We start from the raw sequence: 19,989 nt of genomic DNA on the forward strand, positions 1-19,989 counted from the left end.
ATGAACATTTAGAACATTTACTTTTTAATTAAGGTTGTCTATTGATTAAATAAAATCAGATTAATCACACTTTTGTGTTGTGATTAATCGCTATTAATCACAATGTTTTATTTGGTAAATTTTATGAGAGCTTTAAAAAAACAAAAACTCAGTGGAAGCCTAAATAGGTGCTGCTCCTCCAGGTGCGATTAATTTGCGTTAATGAATAATAACGCATTAAAGTTCGCAGCCTTAGTATTTATGTTTAAATCTTCATAAAACAAACAATAAATCTCCTGTTTAAGTTATTTCAAGCTGATAAACAGTTTTTATTACATATATTTGCTTTTTTTGTGTAAGTTAATAAAGGTTCTAAAAACTGGACCAACATTTAGCCCTGATCGTCCTCTGATGTGTTATCGCTGCTTTAGCTAGAAGTCAAGACATTATTCTGACTGCTGCAGAGGCAAAGAACTGCTGTTGCAGAGAACAGCAGCAATCTTTTACATCTTTAGTCCTAAATTCTCCTTTTTATTGTTTTACTTTTGAAACATTTAGCAACTTTTACATATGTTTTAAAAATCTTAAGGACAAACCATGTTTAGCTTTACATAGTTTTTATTTTTTATTTTTAGTGAACAATAAAGTTTCTAAATACAGAAGCAACATTCACCTGAGGGGCGTCCTCTGATGCAGAGGACACCGCCGCAAACGCAAAGAAGTGCTGAAATTTGATGCAAATTTTGGGGAAAAATTCTTTGAATGCCAAAAAAAGTCTTTTTTTTTTCACTTTCTTTAGGTTTTTCGATTATTTGATTAAAACGTGTAAATAAGCAGTCTAAAATGTACTTTATGGCCAAATTAAGCTTTTTAAACACACAGAAGGTTTTTCTGAGAAACTGCTGCCATGGTAAAGCACGTCGGTGGAGGTGTGGTAATGTGGGGTTGTTCAGCTGCTTCGATCAACACAAATATGTAAATAAATCTGTTTTTACTCTGTAATTACACCTTATAATGTGGGGGAGCACACATTATTACAACATATTTTAAATGTCAGTTTTACATCAAATTCTAGTTTTTGGTAACATTTTCCAACCGTTTAAGATCTTTTCTGAATTCTCCGTCAAAGAAAAACGCAAACGAGCCCCTCAATAGTAATATTTGAGCTTTATTTACATACAATGTAAACATTCAACTCTTAACATGAATGCTCGTGTTGTAAAAGGCATGTTTGTATAAAACTCTGAATGTTCACTCTTCCTTCTGGAACCAGCGGGGGGCGCTGCGCCGACTGCAATGGAGACACGCAGGGACGGGGTTCTGCTCTAAACGCTACAAATATAAAACTTCTCGTTTTAAAAAGGTCTCTCACGAAACGCGTGAACGCCGTTCCAGCGGAAAGCGCGGCTCAGACTGACGCTGATGTTTCGAAGCACTAAGATCCCCTGCAGCTCGCTTTGAACGCTGGCACCAAAGTCGTGACTTTTACAGGAAATACTACAAAAAAAGGAACTAATACTGGAAATAAATGCTGGTCTTGTACCCTGCATTGACCTGTCCGTCTGCTTCAGCGTCACGGTGCAGCGAGCTGCTTTTTTGCCTGTTTTCTCACAAAAATAGAGTCTAAAAAGTATCTGAGTTCATGTATCGTAAGGTTGAGTGGTTTTGGTTCAGGACCAGTCGCTGAGCACCAACACGCTCGGGTTAATCATTAATTCACGAGACTTCACATTACCGTAGCTCTTACACAAAACCTGACGGCGCTTTGACGTCCAAAGTCAGCGAAAGCAAAAGAAGAAGTTATAGAACGGAGGGGATTGGAGGGAGGAGCGGCGGGACGGTCCCGTCAGTCCCACTCGATGCCCAGCAGCTCGCAGCTGACCTCCCACAGCTTCCTCGCCGTCTCCACGCTCCGTCCCTGAGGCGCCACGAAGGCCGGGGCGCAGTCGCTGCACGAGAGGAAGAGGAGGGCGTCAGAAAACAATCCTGCTGCTCATCGAAACATTTATTGATTTATGGGCACGAGGAATAGTTTAAAAAAGAATCAACTAAATGTACAAAAAGAGCAACAAAACATAAACCAAAGGGGTATGGAGACTGTAAATAAGAACTGGACTGAGTGGCCCCGCCCCCTTGACATTCCAAACAGGAAGTGGCTCCAAAAAGCCAAAATCCCAAAGACTTCTATAGATATTTTCACAATATGTTTTCTGTCGTTATTTAAGTTACAAACTGACCAATCAGATGCCTCAATAAAAAAGTAGGCGGAGCCTGCTGGCCCCCATGTTTAAAACGTTTGACAGGTTTCGTGTTGCCCCTTTCAACAAGCTCACTCCTGATTGGTGAGAGTGGTTGCCATAGAAACGTTGACTTAAAGGGATTCGGACCAATCACTGCTTTAGTGACGACGTCTGGTTCCAACATGGCGGCCTCCATATCGCAAAAAATGGCAGCCGAATTGAGTTCATTTGGTTGGAGTCGGAAATAAACTATTTGATACGGATGACGTCAACAACTAGCTCTGTCCATTGTTTTCTACGGTCTACAGGTCACACTCAGTCCAGTTCTCTGATACTGTCAATGAGTTAAATGGACGCGGAAGAATACAGCGGGGGAGGGGTTTTTGTATTTCAAATTTCAATTTCATATTCATACCTAAAGGTTTCAAATCCCCTGAAAAGTTTAAATATTTAACATGGAAACCAAAAGTAAAAGCATTTTTAAACAAATAAAGATGTTTTGTATGAAGGATTGAGGACAAAGTACCACCTCCCCTCAGGTAAAACACAAACTACTGTTTATGACATCTTTCAAATATGTGGCCACACCCACTTTCTACTCCGAATCAGGAATCAGAACCCGTCTGACAAAAGTGAACCAGAAGCTAAAGATCCTCCTGCTCCACTTCCTGCTGGGATCCAAAACCTCCTAAGAGATCCCAGAAGGCTGTTTTGGGGAATGCGCTAATGTCAATTTTCCAGACCGATATTTGAGATTTAACACCAAATTTAGATTTACTTTTTGTTTCTTTATAAGAAATGCTCTACTTTACATTATCACATTATGTTCAACCTTTTTAACATACAGTAAAGGATCTCATTAGAACAAGTATCATTTTAAAACTCTGAAACATTCAGACCATTTACTGACTATTAGACGTAACTGTAAATCATAAGATTCCCATTCCCAGAGATCGATTAGGGATTTGAATCCATGTCAGAAATAAAGTGTATCTGACAGCAGTCAGAACAAAGTTGGTGGATTTTTTTTAAATCAGCCCAATACAGATAAATTCATGCAAATATCGGCCGATACCGATACTGGCACCGATAAATCGCCCATCACTAGTTCTTCTGTGACGTTTGTAGGCTCCAGAGAAACTTGGGGAGAGCTACAGGTCAGGGGGGTCGAACTCAATCGCACAAGAGGCCAAAATCCGAAACACACTTTACGTCGCGGGCCGAACAGGATAAAAATGTATTGAACAATATAAAACTACGTTTTTTAAACTTTGAAACCATAACTTTTTAATATAATTAAAAACTAGATTTAGAGCATTACCTGCAATAATGCTGGTGTGAATGCTGTGAGCTGAATTTGGTCGATGAAGATGCTGAAATTAATAACTAAAAAGGCTGAAGCTGATATCTGAAATCGCTGAAGTTGATTATTGAAAACGCTGAAGCTGATAGCCCGCTGAAATATTAGCTAAATGCCAAATTAGCCTAAAAAACTTAGGTTAGCCAAACAAGCTAGCATGTAGCTGAGATATTAGCTAAACTACAACATAGCCTAAAAAATCTTAGTAAATACCAAAGTATTCCAAAAAGCTAGCAGAATGCTCATTTTTAAAACTTTAAAACTGTAACTTTTTAACATATTTATGAATAATAAAAAGGCAGGAATATTATTCCAGAATAAATCAACTTAAACCTTAAATAACTTTTAATATTTTACTCTCCATAAAAATATATTTTGTCAAAATTCTACAAGTTAGAAATAAGATAACATCAGAACAATAAAATAAAATGATCTGGAGGGCCGGATAGAATTACCCGGAGGGCCGGATCCGGCCCCCGGGCCTTGACTTTGACACTTGTGCTTTAGGTGGAGAGGAATCAGTTTATTACTTGATATCTGACACAATCAAATTGGTTTCCACCATTTTAAAGCCTATTTTCCCGTTTCGTCCTTTCATCCTTTCATCTAACGGAGTGATCCAGACAGAATCGGTCTCTCTGGATGGTTTTATCGCCGTGGAGTCACTCATGCAGACCCTCACGTGTTCTGTGGTTTAGATCTGAAGCAGCGCTTTAAATAATAAAGGAGGACAGATTACTAATGGTTTTTATGTGTTCACACTGGCGTCCAGCTGCTGGACTGGGACCAGATTCCATGTTTTTCCACAGCAGCAGAGCTGGATCCTCGGTGGATCCTCTGACGGCTTTCCTCACCTGAAGTGCTTCCCAGAGATGGAGTGCAGCTCCTCGGCGGTGGCGCAGTAAATGCTGGTCTGGGCTCCTTCCCGGGGCGTCTTCAGGAACACGGAGAAGACGGAGAACAGGATGGTCATGATGGTGGAGTGCCGGGTCAGGTCGGAGTTCACCGTCCCCGGGTGGACGGAGTTCACCGTCACATCGCTCCCTGAGGGAGCAGGAGGTTTCAGTCCCTGAATGCTGGTTTGTTGTGAGCTGGTGTTGCCGTACCTTTGAGTCTGCGAGCCAGCTCTCGGGCAAACAGCACGTTGGCCAGTTTGCTTTGGCAGTAAGCCAGCCCGCTGTTGTAGCTGCCCTGGCTGTGGAGGTCGTGGAATCGGATCCAGCCGAAGTTGTGCGCCAGAGAGGAGACGACCACGATCCGGGCTGGAGCGCTGCGCTTCAGCAAACCCACCAGCAGGTACGTCAGCAGGAAGTGGCCTGCAGGTGAGCCAGCAGACGGTCTGTTACTCTTTCGAATGAGATGTCCTACCAAACCTGATCACAAGGGGGCGTTTGATTTAGGGAATACCCTATTTGTTTGGTAGATTCCTTTTTTCCCTAAAACATTCAAAATGTTGCCTAAAATCTCAATAATGTGACATGAAGCCAAACTACAGTACCTTTTGGAAGGTTGCCATGGCAACCTTAAACCAGCAAGAATGCTAGGTTTTGTCCACAGCAGCGAAAATTTATTTGACATATAAGTGATGTTGGATCGTTACCATAACACAACATTGACATATTATTACATAGGTTTGAACATTTTTCCTCCCAGATAAATTATCTGTAAACTGTGTTACCATGGTAACTCTTTTAGAAAGTTTTTACGGTAGGAAACCTATCAGACAAAATTTGCACATTTGGTACAAAATGTATTAACTTTTTACTTTGACTTATATGTGTTCAAAACTAAAACACTAAAACACTTGCTTTTTTATAATTACATCGACTGGTTAAATCATAAGTAAAAATGTATAGCCTGCAGGTGCTACCCCCGCCCCCCACACCGGCCTTTTGACCCGCCCTCACTAGCTGCTACACGCCCCTTACCCTCCCCCGCTGGTTAGAGCGGCACATGACAAATCCAAAAAATGTAAAAATTCAAATTGGCCACCTCCCCTTTGGTTTTATCTCCATAGCAACCATTTAATTTTTTGGTCGTCTGAGAGTGACGGACAGATCTATGTCATTTTTAGAAGAATCGGCAAAAGTAAATTTTTGGATTTCCTTAGCAACAGCGCTTTTGTTAACCCCACTGGTGGAAGTCCCACGTCATTTCAGAAGTTTCACGTCATCATGCTCTGCAGATAGGGTATAAAAGCCCCGCCCATCTTTGATTCTGTAACAGTTAGCGTGTTAGCATAGCTTGTAGCTGTTTTGCCATCGGTTGTCAAAAATCTACTGGCTAGCACAACTCTCTGGTGGTTTAGTGCCATTGGCATTGAATCCAGAGAACTCCGTTCTGGTGATGGATTTGCTATGATCGTTTTACTCTGGATTGTTAGTTTAATACGTTAGCCTTTATTAGCTATGATGCTAGCTGGACTGAGACACCGGTCCCCTTCGGACCATGAGCGCCTACATCGGACAAACCTTTTCTGTGGAGATCCTTGCATCACTTAGCTCGGTACCAGTCATATTAAAGACACACGTTACCTCAATCTAACCTTACTGTCAATCAGAGATATAAACCACACCTCCCCCGCTCAGCCTGACACTGTTTTTTACATTTTTCCAATCTGTGCTGAGATCTGAGTCAGCCTCCAACTGTCTGACGTTACCCTTTTCCTTAGTAGCTTCCAAATTTGGCTAAAGGACAATTAAATTTGCTGAAGATACTAAAGTTGTTTCCTTCTTTTTTTTTTAATTCAAGATGGCGTACTCCTAAAAAGGTCACATGGTGGCGTGTGTGTGAAATTTTAAGATCGCTTGAGCAAACGTTTTGTTGACATTTCACATTTTGTCTCTAAACAGCCGTATAAGTCCTGTAGCCATCCCATAATACCTTCAAAACTTCCTTAATACACATTTTGGTTTCATTAGTTGACTTTTAAAAAGTTTTTTCAAGCCCCACAAGAGATTTTGGCCTCATTCTGTTTTTTTGCCGTTTTTTTCTGCTGTGATGTCATCATTTTGGGGGCGGGGCATTTGTTCACTGTGTCCAAAATTCCGGTCCAAACGGCTGCGGGGCGGGACACGAATAATCCTTTTTTAGAGTATTTCTGTGGCGCCATACCCAGATGATTGACTCCGATGTGCATCTCAAAGCCGTCGACGGTTTTGGTGTAGGGGCACATCATCACGCCGGCGTTGTTGATGAGGATGTGGAGCTGGTGGACCTCTGCAAAGGAACGGACGTCAGTAGAAGCTCCGCACCTTCAGGTTCTGCAGCTCCTCCTCATTCACCTCTGAGGAAGTTCTGAGCGAAGGCTCGGATGGAGCAGGTGTCTGCCAGGTCCAGCTCTCGAACCTCCACCTGAGCCTTCGGGCACTCGGCTCGTATACTGGCCGCCGCCTCCTCGCCCTTCTCTGTGTCTCTGCACGCCATGATGACCCGAGCTCCTGAGGAACCAACGAAACGACTCAGTAAGGAAACGACAGATGAAGAAGCAGTGAGTGAGAAACTAAGTGAAGCCCAAGTTTCTAAAACCTCTTAACCAGAACCTGAAGAATCTGACTTGGTTTGTTTGTGACCCGTTTCTTTAAGTCTCACAAAAAACTGAAACAGACCTGCTCTGCTGTGTCTGGGATCTTTATTCGTTCCTGATCAGCATGAAGACTTGGAGAGAAGACTAGAGCTTTGACTCAAGGAGTCAGAGAGAAGACCTGACCTTTGAGTCACGGTTTCTGACAGAAGACCTGAGCTTTAACGGAAGGACTTGAAGAGAAGACCAGAGCTTTGACTCAAGGACTTGGAGAGAAGATCTGAGCCTTGACTCAAGGACTTGGAAAGAAGACCTGAGCCTTGACTCAAGGACTTGGAGAGAAGACCTGAGCTTTGACTCGAGGACTTGGAGAAAAGACCTGAGCTTTGACTCGTAGAGTTGGAGAGCAGACCTGAGTTTTGACTCGAGGACTTGGGGAGAAGACCCGAGTCTTGACTCGTAGAGTTGGATAGAAGACCTAAGCTTTGACTTGAAGAGAAGACCCTTAGCCTTGACTCAAGGACTTGGAGAGAAGACCTGAGCTTTGACTCGAGGACTTGGAGTAAAGACCTGAGCTTTGACTCGTAGAGTTGGAGAGAAGACCTAAGCTTTGACTGAAGGACTTGGGGAAAGACCTGAGTCTCGACTTGTAGAGTTGGATAGAAGACTTGAGCTTTGAATTAAAGTTTCTGACATAAGACCTGACCTTAGACTCGAGGATCCTGTGAATGAATTTGTATCTGGTGAATAACAAGTCCAAATCATCGCCCTTCCACCACCGTGCATGACAGCAGCTGTTCCTAACTATAGAGCCACACCAGTTAAACATGTTTGATGCTTCTTTTTGAGTTTTTTCTCTACAGTGATGTTTAATTGTCCGTAAATGTGTGTAAATTTGAGTTTTTGTGTACCAACACTGCAGTGTCTGCCCTGGAACTGTAGGTTGTGGGTTTGAATCCACACTTGGCTTGTATTGGACAGTGACAGCATTAGTGGGACTTGGTCTGCACGCGGGTCTCCTCAGACCCCCCTCACCTCTCAGAGCCAGGTCCAGCGCGGTCTCCTTCCCGATGCCGGTGTTGGCTCCGGTGATGAGCACCGTCTTCCCGTCCAGGCGGCTCGCGGTCGCGCACGCGGCTCCAGCTGCATATCTTCTGTTCAAACAGAGACAGCTGCTTTGAACCAGCCCGGAGCGGCACGGCACGGTTTCCGTCTGAATGAGTGATTTCTCTGAACGCGGGTTAATTATTCATAGATAAACTTGGCGGAACGGCGCGGATCTTCGGGTCGAGCGACCCACGCCACCGAGCAGCCCCGCCCCGCACCCAATGGCTCGGCTCCGCTCACGCATATGAATTAAACTCCTCCCACGTGCGGGCTCCCGATAGGCCCGAGCAGCTCAGACGGAAGACGGCCGCCTCATCTCGGTGCTCAAACATTTTTCTGATTCTCTGGAAATTCCGTCACAGTTTAGCGGATTTAAGTAAAAAATCCCGCAGAAATAAAGACGTTTGATAAATCGACACATCTGGGTAGAATGAGCGGCAGCATCCCCGCTGATGACATCACAGCCGCGCAGCTCCCTGAAAGACACCGTGATGAGGGGACGCGGTCCCCGCTGCGGCTCACCGTATGTGCGGGGCGAACAGCAGCAGCAGCAGCGTCACCACCCCGATCCCCGCGATGATCACCAGCACCCACATCGGAGCGGATTCACGGGCCTCTGCCTCCGGCCGGACGTCAGGATGTGTGGGCTGAGCAGCTGATGTCAAGGCTGGAGGGGCGCAGCGCTCCGCGGGACCAAGAGCGTACGCGCGAAGGATTGTGGGATTGTAGTTCCCGTCGTGTGTTTTGTAGTCTTTACATTAGAGGTCAGATACAGACATTGACTGGATATTATATTTTTCACTGTCAATGGATACAGATGATACAAATTGTATATGACGTAGCATAAAACGATATAATAAAACGGAAAATAAAAAATATACAACTTAATAAATGTATTTAGAAAAGAAGACATTAGTCTGTCAGTCACGTGATTCAGCTGCAGTGTAAATATTAACATTAGTAGCAAATATGTTGAATGTATTAACATTAAAAAGGAAAGGAAGGAGATACGATACGGTGGCCCTGAAGCGCAAATCACATCAACACATCACTGACACAACATTTTAAAGAACGAAAATTAAAAACAAAAAAGTTTCAAACAGCATTACATTTAAAAGAAAAAAAATGCCGACACCAAAACGAAAGTCAAAAGAAAGAATTATATATTTATAATACTTTATTGTGTTTTCATACATGTTTTTTCCCTTGACATCTTATTTTGTTTTCTGGAATTTTTTCCCCCCTGAAATGTATTTGTTTTGGTGTAATGCACTTTTTCTAGTATTTTTTATAGCTTTTTAGTAATAACGGTTTTATTACAAAGGAAAACAAAATATTATTTCATCGTCATTGTTTTTCATTTTTAAAAGAGTTTAAGAATGCTAGCTGAATGATCATTTCCACATATAACATTTTTGCAAAAAACATATATTTACAGCCTATAATGCTATGATTATGACAAAATAGAGAAAAAATGCTTTTAATATTTAAATTGTCATTAAGACTGAAAGCTGCCACTGTATGACATTTATTTTGAATATACACTGCATAGGCTATGTACTGTCCTTTATCAGAATAAGATCAAATGTGAAAATATTGTTAATTTTTTTTAACATTTTAAAAATACTTCAGTTTAAAAACTTTATATCTAATGAACACTTCATTTTGCTTTCATAAGCACCCTATTTAGGCTATTTATTAATTGTGGTGATATCAAGTTGAGTAACACCTACAGTAGGCTTATGAGATTTTGTTACAAAAATTAAATGCATCGTAAATTAATTCGTTTTAATAGAACTAATGTATTCAAAACAAAATAGTATTCTTCATATAATTAAATAATGAAATCGAAACACTTAGAAAAAAAGAAAACAACAAAATTAACAACATAATATTTAAACCCTTAACGCAAGTATTTAAAAGTCAAAGATTTTCGCCAACGTAGACGAATAAACTACACTTCCCATGTTTCCGAGAGGCCCATATGAAGTGCCTTTTCCCTGCCTAATTAAAATGTTACAATTTTCTTTTTAAATGTGGGATAAAAAAATCTTATTGTGTGATACAGTTCCTTAAGATGAATATAAAAGTTCATATTTATCTTGTTTTTGTTTTTTAATTGTAAAGATAAAATTATATGATTATTTTCCGGAGTTTTCGTCCTGTTGGTCACGAGGACCATCATGCGGAAGTCTCGGGTTCTGATTATGGAGGAAGCAAAACAAACAGATTAACGAAACCTTTCTACCTAAGAATTATTTTATTTTAAAGACTAAAAACTGCCAGTATTCTCGAGGAGAGACATCCCGGGTTTCTTCCAGAGAAATGTCGTCGGAGGAATTCGAGAAGTTGCACGAAATCTACAAATCTTTATACGACGAGCTGAAGTTAATTCCCGAGAGAGTCACGAAATGTCACGGAGGTAAACGAGGATGTTGGTGTGTTGTTGGAGTCCCGCTTTGATCATCTTTGGATCTAGTTTTTAACCTTTCCTAGTAGTCTTTTAATTGTGATTTTGTCAGTTTTATCCAAAATAAAAAAATCAGTGTCGTTTTTTAGGACAGAGTGGCAGGAGTTTGTTAGAAATTTACCTCTGGATTGTGGGCGGGGTGTTGACGGGAGGAAGCCCGCCCCAATTCCCGTCATCTATCGGTTTCGCTATCTTACAGCCCCTTACACCCCCTACTTAACATTACAGGTGCATTTTGGGGTTCGTTTTTTCGTCTGCTCTTGATTCATAACGATTTGAATAAAGGAATCCTCAAGAATACAAATTTTAAGCTTAATTTTTGTTAAATGTGTCCTCCGTCTTCAGAAAAATTCTACAAGAACATGTTAAAAACATCGTAGTGAGTATTAAAATGACAGAGAAGTAACCTCTGTAACCTGTGTTGTGCTCTGCAGAGGAAAGGAAGAGGCTGGTGAGGAGCTTCGATGAGCGGCAGGGGGAAGCCGAGGAGGTGGTAAGAGGATGTTCTTTACAGAGCAGGTCCGTTCTTTACAGAGCAGGCCCGTTCTTTACAGAGCAGGTCCGTTCTTTACAGAGCAGGTCCGTTCTTTACAGAGCAGGCCCGTTCTTTACAGAGCAGGCCCGTTCTTAAAAGAGCAGGCCCGTTCTTTGCAGAGCAGGTCCGTTCTTCACAGAGCAGGCCCGTTCTTAAAAGAGCAGGCCCGTTCTTTACAGAGCAGGTCCGCTTTTTACAGAGCAGGTCCGTTTTCCTGACGGGTCACATTCAGTCAACACCTTGGGATGAGAGCTGCAGCTCCTTCGGTTCCACGATTGAGGCCGCTAATGAGAACAGATGGCAGATTATTAATAAAAATGCTTTGAATAAATCATAATGTGGGTTTTGGGGACAGTTTCTACTGCAGTCATTGATCAATTTCAGTATTTTGTTACATATCACACAGAAAAGAAGCTGCTGACTTTACATTAAATCAGATTATCACCTGATGACAAAACAATAACAGAAGTAATCTCTTGGTTTGTAAAGAATAGTTGTGATAGTAAACATTCACACTATAGTGATTCTCCTGCTCCTTTCTGTGCATTTCCCGACACATAAAAACTCAATCACACTTTCAGAGATTTCATCAATCTTGGTATCAAAACGTTCAGCTCGTTCAGGACATTACTGCTCGTATTTTTGGCTTTTATAAACTTGATACTTTTTGAATTATTGAGCAAAATATGCCTCATTGGAGATAAATGAGAAAGCCTTCAAATTTCTAAATTTTAAGTAGATTAGAAACAACCTTTTTAGTCCTTTTTAGTCATTTTCAAAAAGCAGAAAAATGGAGTTTACTAAATTAGCAGCATGCTAACGTTTTTGGCTAATTAGTTATCTACTGAGGTTTTTATAGGCTAATTTAGAGATTAGCTTCTATTTTAGGAACAAATTTGCTAATTTGGTTTACTAAGGAATTTTGGGCTATTTTATAGTTTAGCAAGTATTCAGGCAGCATATTAGCAATTTTCGCTAATTTTAAGCATCTACTGAGTGTTTTTTATGTTAGTTTGGAGTTTACCTAATACTTTTAGCAAAATGCTAACTTTTTTGGCTATTTTTTTATCTACTGGGAATTTTTAGGCTAATTTAGAGTTAAGCTTCTATTTTAGCAACATGTTAACATTTTTGACTAATTTAATTAACGGAAATTGTTTTGGCAGTTATGGGGTTTAGCTAGTATTTAAGCAACAAGCTAGCTTCTTGGCTAATTTAGCATCAACTGAGGTTTTTATAGGCTAATTTGGAGTTTAGCTAATATTTTAGCAACATGCTAACATTTTTGGTTAATTTGGTATCTACTGAGGTTTTATAGGCTAATTTAGAGTTTAGCTTCTATTTTAGCAACAGGCTAAGATTTTGACTAATCTAGTTTGCTGAGGAATTTTAGGCTAATTTGGAGTTTAGCTAGTATTTAGCAACAAGCTAGCTTCTTTTGGCTAATTTAGCATCTACTGAGGTTTTTTTTTTTTTTTAGACAATTTGGAATTTAGCTCATATTTAAGCAACACACTAAATATTTTTGAAAAATTGGCATGGATTAGGGTTTTTTTTAATGTAATTTTGCTACAAATTTTTCAGAAATTTAGGTCAACGTCAGCGCTCCTTCATAGCTCATTATTGAAATTCACAGTCTTTCTGTAAATTTAACATTTTACACATAGCTTTTGGATTTTCAGCAAATCTCTTAAGCAATTAAAGATACAATTTCATCACCATTTTCAGCTAAAGGTTTTGCATCTTCAGCGACAACTTTTAGCAAACTTCATTGACACTAGCATTATCACAGGTAATGCCACGTTTTGCCTGTAAAGCTATCATTCCTTCTACAGTACATTTAGATTATGAAACCGTCTTCAGGTGAGATCAGCTCGTATCTTTCTGTTCTCGCTCAGACAGACGTGGATTTTCTTTCCCACAGTTGCAGGGCATGGAGGATGAGCTCCGAACGGCGCCGCCGTCCTACAGAAACGCCATGAGCACCAAGCTGCGCCTGTACCGCAGAGACATCGGCAAACTGCAGAGGGACATGAAAAGCTTTGCTCCCGGCTTTGGCTCCGCCTCCCTGACGGCTCAAGGGGACCATCAGGGCATCTATGCATCCCAGAACCAGCAGAGCGTGAGTGCGGGCCGCCACGCCCCCCATGTGTTCTGAAAACCGTCTGACTTCCTGTCTGTCTGTGGGCGGCGCAGACTCACCTGCAGTCGCAGAGGGCGCTGTTGCTTCAGGGAACGGAGTACCTGAACAACGCCACGCAGAGCATCGAGCGCAGCCAGCGCATCGCCGTGGAAACGGAGCAGATCGGCACGGACATCATCGAAGAGCTGGGGGGGCAAAGGGAGCAGCTGGACCGAACCAGAGACAGAGTGAGACCTCCTCCTCCCAGATGTTTGGTTCATGGTTTGTTGTCCAGGAGAATCCTCTCGTTCGTCTGCATCACGCGTCTCTTTTCTCTCCGTTCAGTTGGTGAACACCGGAGAGAACCTGAGTCGAAGCAGAAAAGTTCTGCGGGCCATGTCTCGACGGTAAGATCCACCACGGCGGTGTAGAGGATAGAGTCTGGCGATACGTTTCGCGATGGATATCACGATACGTATCGCGATGGATATGTCCCAAGACAGTACCAGTCTAGTTATTATAATACAAACTTTACCTAATATTTATGCATCTTTCACACAAATAGAATTATAAAACACATTTTTTTTAAAGATTTTTTTATGATCAGAGCATGAAGCACTGGAACTGTGTCTCACAAACTGGTTTTAACTCGAAAATTCATCACTGGCAGCATTTTAAATCGATTCAAGTCAAAATAAATAAATAAATAAAATAAATCGATTCAAGTCAAATGAAAAACAACGAAATTTCACTGAATCGATGTTGTCTTACCTTCCTTACAGTGGTGAACATGTCCTTTGTTTTGGCTCAGTAATGTTGATTTAAAGATCGAAAACACATTTCAACAATTTATGCACAGTTTGGCTCAAAGTGCTTTTCAAAATAAAAGCACATAATATCAAATACAATCAAAAGAGCCGGAGAACAGCAGTGAAAACAGGTCAGGTTTGGGACCAGACAATTAAAATAAAAAAGATTCCTGTTTTTGACTGAATGAATGAGGATGAAGCTGCTGGTTTGTCTGTAAACAGCAGCTTCATTGTTCTTTGACGTCGAAGGATCTTCTACGGTTTTCTCACTGGATCGTTTCTCCCTGAAGAAACTTTCCAAATAGGTTTTATTGTTTGTTTTTTTAGCTTTGGGCCAACTAGCTTAGCAATCCAGGTACAGCAGTTAGCCGCTTTAGGTCACATGACCAAAACGGATGTTGAGAACAGAATCTGGAAGTTTTCCAAAATAAAACTTCCTTCAGCACCAGAAAATAAACTAAAGGGAAATAATCATAGTTGAAGCATGGATTTCTGTTTTTCTGTCTGCAGCCCGGTACCAGGTGACCCACGGACCGGTACCGGAGGTCTAAATGTTCATTTGAATGTATATCAAAAAAAGTAGTAAGTTTGTTGTGTAACAAAAATATTCAGACGTTATTTTATATTTGACTATATTTGAGCATAAAGCGGACCTAGCTTGAACTTGAACCTGTCATGGGTCATCTACAAAAACATTCTGAACCATCAAGTCTTCTTCTGACATTTCTGTGTGATTTCATTATTATTGCTGACTCTAAGATCCATCCATGCTGAGGAGGACCTTTTCTCTCCCCTTCAGGCTCATGACCAACAAGCTGCTCCTGGCCATCATCATTTTAATGGAGCTCGCCATTCTGGGCGCCGTGATCTACCTGAAGTTCTTCCGGAAGTGAGGGCGCGTCTGAGAAGGGGAGGAGCCGGCGCTCTGCCGCCGTTTCTGCCCTGGAGCAATAATTCTGTTGGTGTGAGCGAGCGCTCTGAGACGAGGCTCTTCCTGAGGACGTTTGACCACAGAGGCCACGCCTCTTTTGACCACGGACGCTCTTCAGAGGGACGTTCACTCACAGATCTGCAGGATGAGGATCTGCTGAAGGTCACGGGTTTGAGGACTTTGAGGTCAAGAAACCAGAACGCTCCCAAGTATTTCTCTAAGTGTTCCTGACCTCCAACACTCAAACTTCATTCTGCTCTGAATGTACAACGAGGACACGAGTCTTAATCTATGTTGTAGTTTTCCCAGTAAAAGTCGATCAGGAGTAAGACTTAAACTCTTGTGACTTTTACTCCAGAAAACCCGGTAAGGCGTTTCCTTCACTTCCTGTAGGGTAAATCAGTACTTCCTGTTTAGTGATTTACCGCCTCCATTAAAGCTAATCTGTTACTTCAGTTTGTTGGATGTTTTTCCAAAGATTTTTTCTGCGGAAAAGATGATTTGTAATTAAAGAACCAGCAAATATCACCTGATGCAGTTCCACAAACGACCACTGGAGGCTGATTTCAATAGGAATCTACTTCCCATTGATTCCTGTGGTAAAGGGTAACACTACAGGACAGCTGGAGGTAGATTTAAAAAAGAAAAATAAAGGGGGCGGGCTCAGCAGGGGAGGTGTGGTCTGTGATTGACAGTGAGGTTAGCTTGCGGTAATGTAACGTTTTCTGTGTGGAGAATGTTACCAGACAAAGTAAAGCCAGAACTTTCTGTGGAGGTTGAGGATCATTCTCCTCCACCTTCTCTTGAGGCAGGCGCTCATGGTCCAGACCGAGTGGGAAAATGACGCTAGCATCATTAGCTAATAACCCCTAAAGTATTAAGCTAACAATCCCAAGTGAAACGTTGATTACAAATCCATCAGCAGGACGACGTTCTCTCTGTTCCCTAACTTCCCAGTCCATCGAAAAGTTGTGCAAGCTAATATATTTTTGACAACTGAAGGCAAAACACCTACGGGCCATGCTAAAGCTAACATGCTAACGACTGACTGTTACAGAATCGAAGATGGGCGGGGCCTATTATACTGGAGGTGCAGAGCATGATGAGGTCAAACGTCTGAAATGACGTAGGACTTCCACCAATCACAAAATTCCATCTCGTTTCAGCCAGTAGGGGGCAGCACACAGACGGTTTATGACTATATTTTCAGGAATTAAACTACCGAGCTAAATTTGAGCCAATAATATTTGAAACCCAAATAAAACAAATTGAGAAAAATATTGGTGTTTGGCCGAAAAAAAAGTAAAATGTCAGAAACTTTTTGCTCAAAATGAAACTAATTCCTGTTGATTTAGATGGAAACACATTGATATTTATTTCCAAACGGAATCCTGGTTTCAATTAATCTTTAGAATTTACTGGATGTTCTTTATGCTTTCTATCAAAATGTCTCAAAAATTTGCTGCCAGATTTCTGAAATGAATCCAGAACATTCCATTTCTCACCAGTTTTAGTCTGTTGAAACCACAAGAGGATTTATGTAACTCCTTCTCACTGTCAAAGCTCTGAAGGAACCGGTTCCATCAGTTTTTTATTACATCAGACACGTATTTCCTCCTGATGTAAGCTGGTTCCCTCCAGTCTTCCCGCGGTTTGGTTTTTAAGATCTCTTCTCTAGGTCTTTGTTCAATATTCTGAGTTTATTTTATTATTAATATTCACTCTTATACAAAACGATGCTGAAGTGTTTCTAAAGGCATCATTCTACTGGATTTTATAGAAATAAGTTGAACATTCCTGGTCTAAAATCAATGATGATCTTTTCGTTTGTCTCATTTTAGCAGCAGAAAGTGAAAGTAAAACACGTGGACACAACCAAATATGAAATCACATTTATGGAAGACCAAAATAGAAGTTTTTGTAACAGGATTATCAGTCGTCATCAAACGATAAAGAGCATGACAGCAGCAGAATCCTAAAGAGCTTTTAAAGCGTCTATTCTCATGATGTGGTATAAACAGAATACAGTCACCACTAATGGTCCAGAGGGAAAAGTGACGTTCTGATTATCGGCTTCGCCATTAAAGTCCTCGTTGGACTTGAAACACTTTGACGCCCTGAGGGCGGGTCAGTCCCACACGCGACACACGTGTGGCTTCGTAACACGCTAACAAATAAATAAGAGCGGCCTCAGAAGAGCAGCGGCCTCACAAGGTGCAGTCGTCTTAAATTATTCAGTCTCTCCCACCGCAGCGTTCTTGTGGATTCTAGAACAAACACAGAAGAAGCGTGGAATGGTCAGGATCGGAACCGAGGTTCTGGGTCTGCTCATAGGCAGAGCTGCTCCGTGTCGCTCTTCACGGCGGGGATGACGCTGATGGACGCGTGAGCGCCCTCTCTCGTCTGACCCAGGGACGACGCGATGACGTCCACGGCTAAGGAGGCGGTGGCCTCCACTGCCTCACTGCTGGCGCCCAGGGTGGGGTTGACCTCCACCATGTCGATGGCCGACAGCAGACCTGCGGATTCGTGAGGAAAGGTGAGACGGGTGGCGAAGACGGAGGCGCCGACGGGTAGAACGCTGGGATCCTACCTGTGTTGTGGATCTCCTCCGTGATGTAGATTCCTTCTCTGTAAGTGAGCCCGCCGTTCACCGGCGTTCCCGTGGCGGGGGCCAGAGACGGGTCAAAGGCGTCGATGTCGAAGCTCAGGTGGATGGGGCGCTGTTTCCTGCAGAGGTGAGAGGTCAAACATGATCTAGAATCCTTGTTCTCCCAGCCAATCAGATTTGAAGAAGTTTATGACATCACAAACTAACAACCAATGGCTGTAAGAGAACTGGAGTGACTGAGTTGACCCCTCCCCCGACTGAAGATGGTTTATTTCCTGCTCCAAGAAAATGAGGTTGATATGGATGCCGCCATGTTGGAGCCGGACGTCGTCAGTGAGCAGTGATTGGTTCGAATCTGTCTGACTATTCTCACCAATCCTGAGTGATCTTGCTGGAAGGCCACGCTCCTTCTATTTGAAATTTAAAGCACTGGAGTGACTGAGTGAGACCCCTCCCCCGACTGAAGATGATTTATTTTCGGCTCCAACCAAATTAAATCAAATCAGTCGCCATTTTTTTTTTGCGATACAGACGTCACCATGTTGGAACCAGATGTCGTCAATGAGCTATGATTGGTTACAATCTGTCTGACTATTCTTACCAATTAGGAGTGACCTTGCTGAAAGGCCACGCCCCTTCCATCTGAAAGTTAAAGCACTGCAGTGACTAACTGTGACCCCTCCCCCAATTGAAGATGTTTTTCTTCCGGTTTCAAACAAATTAAGTCAAAGCAGTCGCCATTATTTTTTTGCGATATGGAGGCCGCCATGTTGGAACCACACGTCGTCGGTGAGCAGTGATTGGTTCGATTCTGCCCGAGTCATTGTTTCTATGGTAACCACTCTCACCAATCAGGAGTGAGCATGCTGGAAGGCCACGCCCCTTCCATTTGAAAGCAAGCTACATAAAATCTGTCAAACGTTTGTTGGGGGCAGCAGTCTCCGCCTACTTTTATCGAGGCATCTGATTGGTCAGTTTATAACTTGGAGAAAATATCATGAAACAATTAGGATTGAAAAGTAGTAAAGAAAGAATAGTTATTCAGTCAAACCCTGAAACAAATCCAACTTGAGATCCGTTAAAGTCGCCATACCTTCCCAGGAGATGGTCCAGAGCGACCTCCATGACCCTCTGGATGCCCAGCCTGTCGATGTCCCTCATGCTGAAGTACTGGATGCCGAGGTTCTTCAGAATCAGGCTGCAGCACAGATCAGACTTTTTCTATGCGGTTCTGGGACAGAAAACTTGGATCAGGAGATGATGGACTCACTGCTCTCCGGGGTCGACGTCCCGCAGTCCCACGTACACCAGGTCCCTCGAGGACAGGAAGGGCTTGGTCCACGAGAACCCGGGAATCTCCGGCATCTGGAGGACAGAGAGAACGTCATCCTGAAGCAGAGAGAACCCCTGCAGGGCCGTGGCCTCCAGCCTCCTCACCTTATCTTTCAGCTCTTTGAGCATGAACGCCACCGGCTGTCCGTGGAGGTTTCCCGATGGCGAGCACATCGGCGTGTTGACGTCTGCGTGAGCGTCCACCCAGATGAGACACAGGTCGGGACACTGCCGAGCGTGGCCGCTCACTGATCCGATGGCGAGGCTGTGAAAGGAGAGGAGCGTCTTATAAATATCCTCCGCTTCCCATCAGACACACATGGTGGAGCCATCAGGCCGCAGATGCCGCCATGCTCCCAGTCACCTGTGGTCGCCACCCAGCATGACCAGCCTGTGTCCGGCGCCCACAGCTCTGCTCACCGCGCCGGACAGCAGCTTGTTTGCTGCGCCGACGGTCCGAGGGAACTTCACGCCCATGTAGGGCTCGTCCTTCTCCAGGAGGGGGAAGTTCAGGTCGCCGAAGTCGTGGACGGAGTAGTCTGAGGGCGGAGACGGAGACGGGAGTAAACGGACAGGATCTGTCACAGCTCAGGTCTGCAGCTCCTGCAGTTCCTAAAACTACTGCAGCTTCATGAGCATTAGCTCCTGTAGCTTCTGCAACTCCTGGAGCTCCTGAAGCTTCTGCAACTCCTGCAGCCCCTGAAGCTTCTGCAACTCCTGCAGCTCCTGCAGCTTTTGCAGCTCCTGAAACTTCTGCAGTTACTGAAAGTTCTGCAGCTCCTAAATCTTCTGCAGCGTCATGAGCAATAGCTCCTGAAGCTTCTGCAGCTCCTGTAGCGCCTGGAGCTCCTGAAGCCTCTCCAACTCCTGAAGCTCCTGTACCTCCTGCAGCATGACTCAGCAGGGATTTGTCTGGCCTGACTGATGAGTCACTGAATGCCAGAGCGACTTTGAGGATCAAGCACTTTCC

At 43.0% G+C, this 19,989-nt stretch overlaps 3 protein-coding genes across 4 annotated transcripts in view; 1 reads left to right on the forward strand and 2 right to left on the reverse strand.

Moving 5' to 3' along the window:
* Positions 1-1,127: 1,127 nt before the first annotated feature.
* rdh12 (retinol dehydrogenase 12) lies at positions 1,128-8,933 on the reverse strand. 2 transcript variants are annotated; one of them, XM_024274361.2, is made up of 7 exons: positions 8,732-8,933; positions 8,138-8,256; positions 6,864-7,019; positions 6,694-6,798; positions 4,686-4,895; positions 4,434-4,623; positions 1,128-1,928 (listed from the first exon to the last, which is right to left on the reverse strand). In XM_024274361.2, the coding sequence occupies exons 1-7, from the start codon at positions 8,803-8,805 to the stop codon at positions 1,826-1,828; spliced, it is 957 nt and encodes a 318-aa protein (XP_024130129.1). In that variant the 5' UTR covers positions 8,806-8,933; the 3' UTR covers positions 1,128-1,825. The 2 variants fall into 2 exon arrangements, with proteins under 2 accessions (XP_024130129.1, XP_024130135.1); XM_024274367.2 differs by having other exon boundaries at positions 8,138-8,253; positions 8,732-8,921.
* Positions 8,934-10,362: 1,429 nt separating this feature from the next.
* Positions 10,363-15,531, forward strand: vti1b (vesicle transport through interaction with t-SNAREs 1B). The gene is made up of 6 exons (XM_024274378.2): positions 10,363-10,631; positions 11,114-11,172; positions 13,139-13,336; positions 13,411-13,584; positions 13,682-13,743; positions 14,945-15,531. Exons 1-6 carry the CDS (start codon positions 10,535-10,537, stop codon positions 15,036-15,038), a joined length of 684 nt encoding a protein of 227 aa, XP_024130146.1. The 5' UTR covers positions 10,363-10,534; the 3' UTR covers positions 15,039-15,531.
* A 1,422-nt stretch (positions 15,532-16,953) lies between these two features.
* Positions 16,954-19,989, reverse strand: part of arg2 (arginase 2) — a 5,341-nt gene continuing 2,305 nt past the window's right edge. The window contains exons 3-8 of the mRNA XM_024267280.2: positions 19,384-19,558; positions 19,125-19,284; positions 18,958-19,052; positions 18,781-18,885; positions 17,670-17,806; positions 16,954-17,595 (exon numbers count right to left, since the gene is read on the reverse strand). Coding sequence (XP_024123048.1) covers positions 17,405-17,595; positions 17,670-17,806; positions 18,781-18,885; positions 18,958-19,052; positions 19,125-19,284; positions 19,384-19,558 — 863 coding nt within the window. The 3' untranslated portion in view covers positions 16,954-17,404. The remainder of the gene's footprint in view (positions 17,596-17,669; positions 17,807-18,780; positions 18,886-18,957; positions 19,053-19,124; positions 19,285-19,383; positions 19,559-19,989) is intronic.

This window comes from Oryzias melastigma, linkage group LG22, assembly GCF_002922805.2.
Source record: "Oryzias melastigma strain HK-1 linkage group LG22, ASM292280v2, whole genome shotgun sequence".
In the NCBI taxonomy this organism is placed as follows: Eukaryota; Metazoa; Chordata; class Actinopteri; order Beloniformes; family Adrianichthyidae; genus Oryzias; species Oryzias melastigma.